Source organism: Anabas testudineus, chromosome 22, assembly GCF_900324465.2.
Source record: "Anabas testudineus chromosome 22, fAnaTes1.2, whole genome shotgun sequence".
Classification (NCBI taxonomy): Eukaryota; Metazoa; Chordata; class Actinopteri; order Anabantiformes; family Anabantidae; genus Anabas; species Anabas testudineus.
Window position 1 is genome coordinate 12,777,170 of NC_046630.1, and position 13,515 is coordinate 12,790,684.

Consider the following 13,515-nt stretch of genomic DNA (forward strand, 5'->3'; position numbering starts at 1 on the left):
TCAGAGCAGAAAAACAGAAGGAAGAGGAGGAGACGGAGGAGGAGGAGGAGGAGGAGGAGGAAGACGAAGACGCAGACGAGAAACGCGACCCCGCGGGGTCATCTGAGGACACGACATCCACTGAGCAAAGTGAGCTCGTCTCTGCAGCGTGTCGGGGAAACTTCATCATCTGTGTCTGGTTTCGGCTCAGCGGATATGTATTTATTTATAACAATGTTATGTAATTGGTCTACAGGCAGGGAAAAAAAAGCTTGTTGGCAATGTTGTGGTGATTAATCCCGTCCGAGCCTAGATCCCTGCAGCTAACAGACCTGCAGATTGGCAGGCTGTGCCGTATAAGCACCAGCAGTGGGGAAATGAATCATGTTTGCATGATATTACTGGATTGAATTTAGGTTTTTCAGTTTTAATAAGCACGTATAATCGAGATAAGCGTGCGCATTTAGCTAGTTCCCTATATTTGCACACGTTTTGTGCCTTTAAGGTGCAATGCTATTTACCTGCCGTGCCCGTGTCGTTTTAGTGGATGATGGTGTGCTGGGATCATGTATTATCAGGAATCTTTTCATAAATCCATGGGTGGCATCTAGTGGCACACCGCTGCCATCTACGCTTACACAAGCCTTTTTGACCCTCCAGCTTCGCCGTAACGTCACCTCCTACCAGCGTCTTCCTGGACAAACACACGTGGATTTCCACTGACGCCAAGCAGAAACAATAACATGGCAAGCCACGGACTCGTATATGACGGCTGCAATTTCTTCAGACAGCGGTTGGTTTTAGCCACACTCAGTGGGAAGCGTGTTAAAATCAAAAACATACGGTCCAAAGATGACAACCCGGGGCTCCGCGGTGAGTTGCAGCTTCACTGTGCATGTGGCGTCGCAGTTAGCTCGGTGGCTAACGAGCTAGCTGTTACGCAGTTGGGAGTGAGATTAAACACAAGGCGTCAGAGGTGGGGGAATAGATGGGATAGTAATGTAAAAGTGAGATAAATGCAGTGTGATCTTACTGCGCAAATTGATGCCGTTATTTTAGCTGTCAAAACTAAAAAAAAGAACAAGTGCTTAGAGATCTGTCTTAACGTCACATTATTATTTAAGTGAACACTGGGTATATGTGATATCAGAGGATCCTGAAGTATTCTACTTGATTAACACTGTATTCTATGGTCCTGTGTGGAAAATATACAACAAATGCTTTTATTTACTTTACCCCACTTGTTGGCATATTAAAAAGTTTTGGTAGATTAGAGTTATTTTATGCAAACAACTGGGTCTTTTTAAGAATGATTCATGATTTCTTATATTTATTAATTTATTTATTTCTGTGGCCTCTCCAGATTGCGAAGCCAGCTTCATCAGACTCCTAGACAAAGTGACCAATGGCTCCCGAATAGAGATTAACCAAACAGGTGAGTGTTGAAATAAGCGTGTGATTGCAGAGTTGGCTTTGTCACAGACTTTGTGGTTTGTATAATAACTGTTTACTGTCAGGGGATAACAGAGAGCTGGCATTTCTGACTGTGCAGCACCAACAGACCGGCCTTGATATGCACTGGGATAATGAGAATTCAGAACATATTAAGTCTTTTTGCACATTATTTTTGTTCTTGTGCTTTGCCTTGCTGATGTTACTTTAAATACTTAAACTAAATTAAGCTTTTCTTTCTGTCTGGACTATTTGGGATAAATGGAATTGCTGTAAACTCACTGTAAACTTTGGTATTATGTAATTACAGCTAACAATTTCCAAACTTGCTCACTGTTTCTGTTTTTACAAGGTACGGTGTTATTCTACCAGCCTGGCTTGTTATGTGGAGGCGTGGTAGAGCATGACTGTAACACACAGCGCTCAGTTGGATACTATCTGGAGGCCTTGCTCATGTTGGCTCCATTCATGAAGACCTCTCTGAAAGCCACGCTGAGAGGAGTCACGAACGACCCTGTAGACCCCACGGTGAGGGCACACACATGAGTTTGATCATGCTCTAACATGCTTTTTAATAGCTCCCTTTTCTGTTTTTTTTGACATTCAGTCTTTTTTAACTCCCCCAGCTCATGAACGCACTGGGTGGAGCTGAAGCATGCGTGTGCAAGGAAATATGTGAACTATGTTTTGTGGTTAAGTGCAGAGACAGACACTGCCCTCTAGTGCAGACATCATACATCTACAGTGTTGCAGAGAAGAGCACAGCTGGAGGTCTGTGAACCCCAGGGTCTGTGGTTCGACTTTCAGTTCCTGCTGGCCACATGTCGAGGTGTCCTTCAACCAGACAGCAAAACCCCGCTGTAGCGCTGTTATGTACTCAGGCTGTTCAAACAACAGTTTCCCAAAGATGCTCAACCAAGCTTGGTTTTTAACAAAGCGTTGAAACATACAATGTTGTGTGTTTTTTCGCAGTTTCGAAGTGTAACACACAACAGGAGATAGTCTGTGTCGGATGCATTCTCACTTATAGAAATGGTCTGTTTGGCCTCAGCAAGGGGTTGGTAGTGGGTAGATTCCCTGGGTAGAGTGTGTGCAGGAAGCGCAACATGAAACAAAAGGTGCACAGCCGAAGTCTCAGTGTTTTGTTTACAGCACATCGAAGCAGAGCCAGCCACATGATTAGACACAATACACGATGTAGACATTCCCAGCGTGATACAAAACCAGAAAGCATGGTAAATATTACCTTTACTTTCTGATGTTGTGCTGAGCAGATTGACTGGAAGAGAACACCCACTCACTCTCTGTGAATTTTCTGGACAGTTACCTGGCGTATTCACACATAGGTTTAAATGGACTTTACTACGGAGCTGGTTGGTTAATGTCTAACGTCTAGGCCGACTGACTCGGACATTTCCGTTCTCACATACAGCTCCTCTGGGTAATGTAGAAAAGGCCATGTTTGAATACGGCTTTAGTTTGACTGATTGTAATAGCAGCTTCTTCTTTTTACTCTGTGCCCTGTGTCATTTAATAACGCGTGTATAACGTCAACAAACCAAAAACAAGGAAACAGTAACAAATGTGAAGACTGGAGATATTGGAGAGAGGTGTTGTCATGGAAACTAAGCAGCGTCTCTGCTTGCCGCTGTGATATGAAATGGTCCGTAAAATGTTGTTGCCATGACATAGTTTTACAATTTCAGCCCTTTATATATATATATATATATATATATATATATATATACATACACACACACACACACACACACACACACACACACACACCTGTTTCATAATTTAAAACTGTTTGACTTCTGCAGGTTGACCTGCTGAAGTCCACAGCCCTCCCGCTGACGAGGAAGTTCGGCATTGATGGAGAAGGCTTTGATCTCAAGGTGAAGATATAATGGTGGCCTTTCAAAAAGCATGTTATAATTTGTGGTGATGTGGGGCTCTTTCTGATGTGTTGCTGCTACTTGACAGCAGTTCATTATCATGTTTCTGCTGTGCCCTCAGGTGGTTAAGAGGGGAATGGCACCTGGCGGAGGAGGAGAGGTAGTCTTCACATGTCCTGTCCGCAGGACCATGATGCCAGTGCAGTTGACTGACCCAGGAAAGATCAAGCGGATCAGAGGAGTGGCGTATCCTTGTTTACGTTTATGGCCTTTTTACACTGTGGTAGAAGTTATACAGTTGTTTAAGTACAAAGAAATCTTCACTGGAACAGGACACATTTCATTCATTTTTACTAAATATTTATGTAGTTGCTGAATATATTTTTTTGTGTTGTTACATCTTAGTTTAACACATGTTCCTGTCTTGTTATGTTACATGTGTTTAGATCTGTATTTTTTTATTGTGTTATTTTTGTCATGTATTGTCTTCTGTGTGTGTAATATATGTTTCACTGTGTAGTGACTACTGCAACAACAGAACTTCCCTTCTGGGATTAATGAAGTATCTGCCTGTCTGTCTATCTGTATCTATCTATCTATCATTTGTGAGTGTCGATGATCCATTTTCTCGACAACACAATAAAACCACAGAATTCCACATGAGAGGTCCTTGACAGTTTAAATCCAGTTATTCGGTGCGAGTTTCTCCTCAGATGACCAACAGGCTAGTGGAGTCAGCCAGGGGTGTCCTCAACCATTTTCTTCCAGATATCTACATCCACACTGATCACATGAAAGGAGCCAATTCGGGCAAGTGAGTATCTCAACATTCATTTATTAAGTAGTATGTTTTACCCATTTTGTGTATGTTTCTCTGTGTCTATTACTGATTATTCAGTCAGAGACTCATCATAATTTATGTTGATTAACTACAGGTCTCCGGGTTTTGGTCTGACTCTGGTGGCTGAGACACTGAATGGCTGCTTTCTTGGTGCTGAGATGTCGTCCACGCCCCAGGGGCAGGGAGATCCTGTCCTGCCAGAGGACCTCGGTAGGAATTGTGCCCAGCTGCTCTTGGAGGAGATACATCGGGTAAGCGTTGCCAAGACCCGCACATATAGAATGTATACATTTATCACACATACTGATCAATTTGGGAAATTTGATTAGTAAATTAGAAGTATAACCTAGTTAGTGTTTTGACAGTGCCTGCAGAGGTTCAGCGAGTACACTGTGTAAAATGTATACAGGATTTTCTCCTTCATTTGGTCTGAGTTTGCAATTAAGGGTTCATTCATCACCTAACTGATCTAGAAAGTAACTGCCATTCAAAATACGAAACGTCCTGTTTAATTTGCATAATTCAAGTTGGTATAGTGGCTATCTTTCCAACATGTCTGATAATGGTTTACAGAATAGATTCCCATAGTAATGTATTAATAGTTATGTAGGGATGTATTTCTTTAGTAGTCTTGTGTGCCGAGAAGGCATTATATGCTGAAAACAAGCAATATTATATTATTCTAAAGCAGGTTTTTGTTTTTTGTGAATTGATAACTGCGGTGGACAATCTCAATTATTATTGAAATTGGATATCAGGTGGTGGTTACCTTTCACACAGCAGCTGGAGAATGAACACTGCCCAATTCAGTATTCTTGGGGAATACCTGACATACACAGTCCGAACACATCCCTATCTCTTCTTGTAACAATGACATTCACGGCCCTTGTTTACCGACCTTCTCGGATAATCACCTTCAACCCCAGTCTGGAATTCAGTGGAGATGTTTAGATATTTTGCCTGTTCCTGCTACATTTCTTGTTTGTGTGTGTGTATGTGTTTTCTTTATTCAGCAAAATTAATAGCTAAAAATAACAAATGAATAAATACACAGTACCTTTTAGTAGCAGCACTACATTATCACAGTCACATTTAATGTATGCCTGTCTTTCTACCTGTTAGTGTGTGACTTCTTATTGTAGCTGCCAGGCAAATAACTTAGCTGTGACTATAAACTTACACAATGACAGGAAAAAGAACCCACTTCATCACAATTTCTACACTGTCGATCCAGTGACTTCGTGACTTCAGTTTGCTTCCAGATGGCTCTGCCTCTCATTGAGTCCCATGTGAGTCCAGTTATCTGTTCAGGGTAGTGATGATTAACACTGAAAGGACAATATTGTTGGATCCACCCTCTTAACCTCAAGCAATAGAGCACAGCTAACGTTTCTGTTTAGCAGCCTTGCAGGGTGGTGGAGTAACCAACGCGTTTAAACCCACTGAAAATGTTTCTTTTTTAAAAAGAGCTTCTGGAGCAGGTAGATTCACCGGCCATTTTTGAAAATGTAACATTTGAATAATTGCTCATTTTAATACCGGACTGTAGCAGGACAAGATGATCTCTACAGCTGAGAGGAGAAAGGATAACACTGGAGTGGATGTGTGACTCTTTTGTCAGAGTAGTTAATTTTTGAAAATGGAGAAAGGAAAATAAATGTGCTGAATTCACACTAACGGGCAGAGGTGCTCTGTATGTGTGCTTCTATTTGTTTTATGGTTAATCAGTAGTTCTTGTAGTAAATCAAAGCTACACGATGGACATTTTGTTTTTGGAAGCATCATCGGGCAGGAGCTGATGTAAGTGGTGAACCCTTAGAAATGCCAGTTTTTGACATTAAATCAACTTGTGTTTTTTGTGAAACGACTAACCTGGCTGTGTGTGGGATTGTGTTCAGAGAAGGAGTTTGTCATCTGCAGAATCTTTCCACGGTAGTGTCCGCTATCTTTTATTATTATTTAATTTAGTAAATTAGTATGAAGTAGGCCATACTAGAAGTTACACTGTGGTTGTGAGAGTTTTTTAGAATCTGCTACAGAGGCCCAATGAAAAACAAAATCTTTCAGTAGCTAAAACTTGATTTTTTCTTTTTTAAACTAAAGAATTAGTTAAACAAGTATTAGTGTTCTCACTAAATCTAGAACCTGTCAGACTGTTGACCTCCTACAAATTGTGTTGAACTTAACCTGTTGCTGTTTTTGTATGTTTTGTGTCGTTTTATTGTTTTACTGTTGAGTTAACAAATGGAAAACATGTGGCAACATTTGGAAGTTGACTCTAGAACCCGCTTGACTGTGTCTGCCTCCACATATTTTTATTTGACTGTTGAAAAAGGGGTTTGCCATTTGCTCGAAGAATTCAAGGGACTTTTCCATAAAGCCTTGTGGCTTGCTGGTGGTGGCTGGCCTTTTGGGACATCTGAAGTTTCTGCTTCCTCTGGATGACAGAGCCTGATACTAGCTGTTAAAAATGGTGCTAATGTGTTATGCTCGTTAGTTTGTAATGGAAAGAGGCTGCTTATTAAAAGTAGAAAAGTATGTTCTCGATAAATGGAAGATGAGCAGGAGCAGCAACACAAAAAAGGTAGCGTGCAAAAATATGACGCTTTATTATTGTTGTTGATAATGATGATATTATGGTTTTTATTATTATATAAAGTTTTACACAAATGCAACAGAGCTTAATGAAACTTCTAATTAATAATTTTAAAATTGATTAATTTAATAGCTTTTAATGATCACTGTTTTTACAGAAGGCATATTAAGCATGATTAGTACAATGTTACAACCTTCAGTGTACTATGTTGGAACAGGGGAAACTCAAAGTTTTCTCTATAAGGTTACACATTGGTGTTCTAATGGTTTATTTAAACAGGAGATAGTTGTGTTAAATTCATTAGGTATTTGTTTGAATTAATTTTCATACTATTCCAAGTTTGACCTTTTAATCTGATCCACTTGGAATGCAGTTAGCAAAATCTCTGCCTCATCAACAGTGAGACAATGTCGCCAATGTTTTGCTGTGGTCCCAGTGATATGATTATCTAACTAAACCATATTCCTGCTGACAGGCTGTCACGATGCCATAATGCTGCATGACCGAGCTCAATGCAACTTGGAAATGGACGCACAGTACAAGAAACTGATCCTGTGTTGCAGCGGCTAAACTGATGCACATTTCTACATCGTCTTGTTACAGAATCTTAAATGGTCATAGTCTTACTAAAATTGTATGTAAGCACCTATTTTAAAACAATTTAGTTTTTAAAAAAAGTGGCTTTGGTTGTGTCTGGTCTTGTATGGGCCATGTCATACGTGTTGGGATGCACTTAACTGTTGAGTAATTGCGATGGCATGTGTTCACTTGGATACAGATTGTGGGCTGTCTGTAATCTAAATATCCCATACTTAGGAGAAAAAGGGAAACATTCAAGAGGCCAGGAGGGTCAGAAAAATCAGGAGAAACATGGAAAAGAAGAGAAACAAGTAAAGCCTGAGCTGCGCCCTATAACCAAAGAGAGTAAAATAAAACTCATGTACTTAATTTAATTTACAGCAAAGTATTATAATCTTCCAACCGGACTGTAAACCATGACAAAACTATTTTATTTAATTTGATAAGATGATCTAGGTTTGCATTTGAGACATCATGCCCTAAATTTGTGTCCAGATGAAACACGTGTAACCCACAGCCGCCTCTCGTGGTCAGGTGCAGAGGTCTCTGGACCTGAAACAATCAATACCTCTGTTAAAGGGTTGCACAGTTCTGTCTAAACATCCCCACCTTTATGACGTAATTCTGTGTGTTTTTTGTTGCTGAAACGCATCGCCCCTCCTCTTTCTGTGTTTCAGGGTGGTTCTGTGGATTCATCCAATCAGAGCTTGGCGCTGCTCTTCATGACCCTTGGCCAACAGGACGTGTCAAAGGTCCTGCTCGGACCCCTCTCTCCATACACGTAAGCCACTGTCATTCAATAAGTCACACACACATAGGTAACCTTTACAAACAGAGCCTTGGCTTATTCATCAGTTAATATCCAGATGAACTTTCACCACACTGACTTTAAATGTAGTTATTGTTCTACTAGTCCACCTCTCTTCTGCTGTTCTCCCTCAAGTGACTAAAAATCCCAGCTTCCTGCCCGCTGTAGGACAAACACTGGACAAATAACGACATAGGTGATACTGCCGGCAGCAGTTTGTTACACACAGTGAAAAATACCTGGACAAGCAAAGTAGGCTGAACAAGAGGCTCTTGCCATAAGCACAGTTGATAAAGACTGTTGGACAAAGTCAGGAGAAAATGCAAATGAGCTGCTGATTATGCATCAGAATTATTGTGCATATGGAAAAACAAGATAAAATTCAAATGCAGCAGGCAGTAAATAACAAGCTGTAGTTACAGTGCCTATGAAGCATGTATTAAGTGATGACTTATTTTCAGTTTAATATATTTTTATTATTGTATATTACTTTGATAAAGGCTATTTTAGGTATTTATTCATGTACATTTTCACTAATGGCCTGTTGTGGGTTCACGTTCTTGGTGAATGTGTAATGAAAGGAGGTATTTACAGTAAAAATGTCTTAACTACAAAAATATTAACTGTTTTAAATGTTTAACGGGAAAGGAGAGAAAAAAAAAACATAAAACAGTGGAACACAAAGTTAATTTCAGCATCTTCAGCGGTGAAGAGAACTATGAACTGTCCATTTTCAGTTATCATGGTACCGGTGCTGTGTCCCTCTCAAGTACAGTACTATGATAACTGAAGATTGGCAGTGCCATCACAATACACTTTCTTGATGACAACAGTCTTTCCACCTCAGTGATGTGTACTTGTTTTTATTTTATTTTATTTTCTCCAATTTTAACTTTCTCCCCTCTCTCCCGCTGGTGACCCTCCAGGATCGAGTTCCTCAGACACATAAGAGATTTCTTCCAGATCCTATTCAAGATTGAGGTTCAGAAGCCGTCTGAAGATGAAAGGAAAGGGGGAGACAAGGTCCTGATGACCTGCGTAGGAGTCGGTTACAGCAACATAAACAAAACCCTTAAATAAATATTTTTTTTATTTAAATGTCATGGTGTCATTTTGTAAGTCGTTACTCTCTAGTAATAAAAAATTGAATACAACTTTTTTTATGAAATGTGAAAGTTATGTTTCTGGTGTTTGTTGCCAAGATACAGGCTATTTGTGTTACAATATACAATAAATACTTGAAATGTGCACTTAATAGTAGCAGTTAATAACACATTTTTTATCAAGCTATATCATTTTATGTATCTAGAGACTAAACAGAAACATACACGTGAGTATCAAACTTCATCATCCACAGTTTTCTACATGATCAGAGTTGTTGTTAGGGTTAAGTTCAAGCAAATATATGTTTACGAAAAGCTCAGTGACTAATAATCTTCAGATACGGTTCCTTCCCTCTGCTATTGGTTGAGCTGCAGTTGACAATGCGTTTATCATCACTGGAGTTGGGAGGAGTTAGTCATCTTGGCCACAGAGATGCTTGAGGGCGTTACCGTAACTACCAGACACATCAGACTACATCAATATAAAGAGAGAAAAGCAGAAGTTTAGATCTGTGTCTTAATATGTAAAACAAAACCTATTAATCTAACAAAACTGATGTTCAACATATCAAAACATGTAAACTGTTGAACAATGACATGTCTGTGAGTGTGTGTCCTGACCTCTAAGTAGGAGTAGAGGGAACATCCATACAGCTTTTTATATTCAGCTCTGATGTCCATCAGATCAATCTCAGAGCGACAGACCAGGATCCTGGTCACAACAGACTCTGTGGTCCCCAAACCCTGGATAAAGTTAGAAAAAAAAACACTGATTGCTTGTCCACATACATTATCCTGCAATATTGGAAGCTTCTACGTCTATGGTTGCACATTTTTGGTGATTTGCTTTGTAGCCCACTGACAGTTTGCAGCCAGTGTTAAACATTTAGCCAAAGCAGCAACAATGAAACAGTGGCTTGACATTCCTTTCCACACCACTGCTGACAATATAGTTGTCTGCTTTGACTGTAAAAGGGCACGTGTATCCAAACAATATGTGGATATTTGTTGTGGAGCTGCTGGACTACACGCAGGCTTTGAGTTTGAATAGCAGTCACACTAGAGATGATGACTCGACCGCTTACCTTCATGCTCTCATAAAGCCTCTCGGCGAAGTACACAGGAGTGCTCTTCACACACTTAACTGAACAGAAACACATATTAACAAATGTAGGTTTTCAGCCAAATATGTCAATCTCAGATCTAAAGTGAAGAACTTATCTAGGGCGAAAAAGTGAAAGTCAGGTGATGGTGTGTTTTCCTCACCAACTGCAACAAGTAGCTTCTCCAGGTTTCCAGACATCTCACTCTCTATGCTCTCCTGCAGAGTCTTCTTGCAGATGTTCTTGTATTCTATCAGAGCTGAAAAAACAACACAGACTTCAATACAACGTGTTGAAGCCATAACATAGATTTTTTTTATGAACTTGTATATAACCACACAAGCAGAATTACTCTGAGTATGATAATGTGACATTTAGGGTTCTGTTACTGCTTTTTTACTTTTTATGAATTTTTACTAGACTCTTAATCTTGTTTCTTATTACATTAGTATCTACAGAAATTGAAACTGGCAACCCACTCTGGCGAAGCTGGGGAATACTCCTGTGGCACAAGATGTCAATAAATTTGTCCTCGTCTGTACCCCACTTGTTCTCTCCTGCTTCATACAGAGCCTTGATGGAATAAAAACGTAGGATCAAAATTAACATGGGCATTAAAAAAAAAGATGATACAAAGGAGGATTTTTACAATTTAACGTGGGAAGAGTGAGCAGGTGCTGACTTGCAGGTGACGTGATTGATGCATCAACGCTCTTGAATGTGTGAGGTCATGCTAAAAATGTGACATATGAAAACTAAATCCTAGTGTCAATATACCTTAGCATCTACTTTAGCTTTGGCAGCATCCACATTGGTGTTCTCATCTCTCTTCCCCTGTGAGAACAAACAGAAGAACTTTGTGATAATAAAGTCATATTGTGATTGCTTAGAATTGTGGCTGTCATTCAAATGCCGTTTTATAATCTTTGTCACAATTTATCATCCAACCTAACAGTTTATATCTTTTCCAGAGATTACCAGATCTTCAGACTTTGCATTTCAATCACATATGTTGAAAATGCTTTCTGATGGCACAACATACACTACCTCAGCCAAGATGAGCAGCGCTTTGCCATAATCTCCAGATACCTCTGACTTCAAATCATAAATCATCGATCTTCCCGTTTCTGGGATGAACAAAGAATTTCAAAATCATCAGGCGTGTTGTATCAAGAACATCTGCTAAATGTTTCACCACCATGTGAGTTACTATTTATTAAATGAAATTACAAATATACTGTGGTAAATACTAACCTGCCAGGTATGCTTCAGACATTGCTTTCATCTGTTTGTTGGATCTTGAGGCGAATATTTCTGTTAGGGTGCTCTCTGTGGTCCCTGCACCCTGAATGACACAGATTATCATATACACAGGTGAAAAAAGGTGTGTGCAAACAGACAAAATAAAGATAACAAATAGCATTGTACAATTAGTTTGTAAAAGAGTATTTAACAATTACTATACTATATGCTCTGTGAAACTATCAGCGTCATGCATACATCTTGAAGTGAACTGGACACAATCTCACTTTAATGGCTTTGATGACTTCACGACAGTCGTAAACTCCAGGAGGTGTTACCAAGGCTACTAATAGGTCCTCAAAATCTCCATGGGTGTCGCCCTCCAGGTCGGCTACTAATGTCTGAAGTGAGAGTTAATAGAAGTGATTAGTACAAGCTGATCTGTCCCCATCATCATCTGTCTAACGTTGGTCCACAAATGTGTTCCGATACTCAGAGTTCTTATTGAAAATGTATGTTACCCTTCCTGTGGCTTTCTCATAAGCCTTAGCAATGAGCTGGCGTTGAGCATTACTTCTTTGGGTCAACACCTCAATTATTGTCTTTTCTGTTGTACCTGTGAAGGAGAAGACAGCGCAAGCTTAGTATTTACACTCCACCACATGTGCTATTTGCATAATTTGGGTACATGGCAAACGTGTGCTCCGGTGATGGTCATTTATTAGCTTACCAATGCCCTCTATGGCCTTCCTTAGTGCAGACACATCTTCGTCCACTTTGAAATTGGCCTTGTCCTTCACAGATCCTCTTGTGTTGGACTGATGAAAATAGAGAGACATGCTTCACTGTTAAACATTTTACACTGTAAACTATCACTATCCATTTACCCAGTAGATAATAATAATAATAATAATAATAATAATAATAATAATAATAGTAATAATAATAATAATGATCTCTGATCCTGCACACTAAAAAGTAACAATATGTCCAACTTACTGCCACAGTGGATGAAGACGCAGTGTCTAAGAGCAGCTCTAGGTCAGTCTACAACAGGAGTCAACAAACACACTTACAATTTGTCATATGTAAAGAATAAATCCAGTTGATGTTTTCAGTCACGGCTTGCACTACTCACCCAAGCAGACATGGTCGTATAGAGAATAAAAACAGCCTGTTACAGAGACAAAACACAAATGATCAACTTGTTCACAACTAATCCCCTACACCACTTCATCTGAATGGCTCTGACACAATAACTTCTCTCATAACAGGCTGAGTAAATAAGTCGAGTGGACACGTAGGCTGTAACAGAACAGAGCTTCAGAGATGGAAACCAGTAACACTTCACTTCATGGGCGGCTGTAGTTCGTACTACAGGCCTGTTTTCCCCGATCAGCACGGCACCAAACAAATGATGGCACAAAACACACACACACACACACACACAAAAAAAACAGCGATCGCGCATCTGAATATTGTGTTTTCTTACCTGAGAGAAGGGACAGGTTTGATGTCAGAGGAGGAATTTCACAAAACGCTAAAATCGCCACACCTTTTCAGAGAAGTTGAAAAGGCAACGCCCATTAATAGCTGCGGGAAGCTGAATCATGGAGACGATTTTCTAAACCCTTCCTCATTTGGACATAGTAGCAATACTGCTAGACTATAGGCTTTGACTTGCAAGTTGGGTTTTATATTATATTGCTATTCATCACTACAGAGTCACGTCATCCGCTGTAGAGTATTTCTCAACAGATTAAACATCATGAGACTCTGTGGGCTGGGGCACAAACTATGAGTCAGAGGAAAACAGGATGCAGGATAAATAGATAAATGTTTGTTTGCAATACGACTTATCTCATCGTTTTAAGTAACTTCAGTTCCTTGATCAACATAGGGCTGCTTAGGCTA

At 39.8% G+C, this 13,515-nt stretch overlaps 2 protein-coding genes across 2 annotated transcripts; one reads left to right on the forward strand and one right to left on the reverse strand.

The window, feature by feature from the left end:
- The first annotated feature begins 403 nt into the window (after nucleotides 1–403).
- On the forward strand, nucleotides 404–9,307 carry rcl1 (RNA terminal phosphate cyclase-like 1). The gene is made up of 9 exons (XM_026340328.1): nucleotides 404–852; nucleotides 1,343–1,414; nucleotides 1,784–1,959; nucleotides 3,255–3,329; nucleotides 3,451–3,575; nucleotides 4,018–4,143; nucleotides 4,265–4,421; nucleotides 8,023–8,126; nucleotides 9,080–9,307. Exons 1-9 carry the CDS (start codon nucleotides 723–725, stop codon nucleotides 9,231–9,233), a joined length of 1,119 nt encoding a protein of 372 aa, XP_026196113.1. The 5' UTR covers nucleotides 404–722; the 3' UTR covers nucleotides 9,234–9,307.
- Nucleotides 9,226–13,354, reverse strand: anxa3b (annexin A3b). Its single transcript, XM_026340330.1, has 14 exons — nucleotides 13,094–13,354; nucleotides 12,740–12,775; nucleotides 12,601–12,648; nucleotides 12,332–12,419; nucleotides 12,123–12,217; nucleotides 11,889–12,002; nucleotides 11,614–11,704; nucleotides 11,407–11,486; nucleotides 11,137–11,193; nucleotides 10,839–10,932; nucleotides 10,523–10,618; nucleotides 10,342–10,400; nucleotides 9,878–10,000; nucleotides 9,226–9,728 (listed from the first exon to the last, which is right to left on the reverse strand). Exons 2-14 carry the CDS (start codon nucleotides 12,749–12,751, stop codon nucleotides 9,669–9,671), a joined length of 1,017 nt encoding a protein of 338 aa, XP_026196115.1. The 5' UTR covers nucleotides 12,752–12,775; nucleotides 13,094–13,354; the 3' UTR covers nucleotides 9,226–9,668.
- Nucleotides 13,355–13,515: the final 161 nt, after the last annotated feature.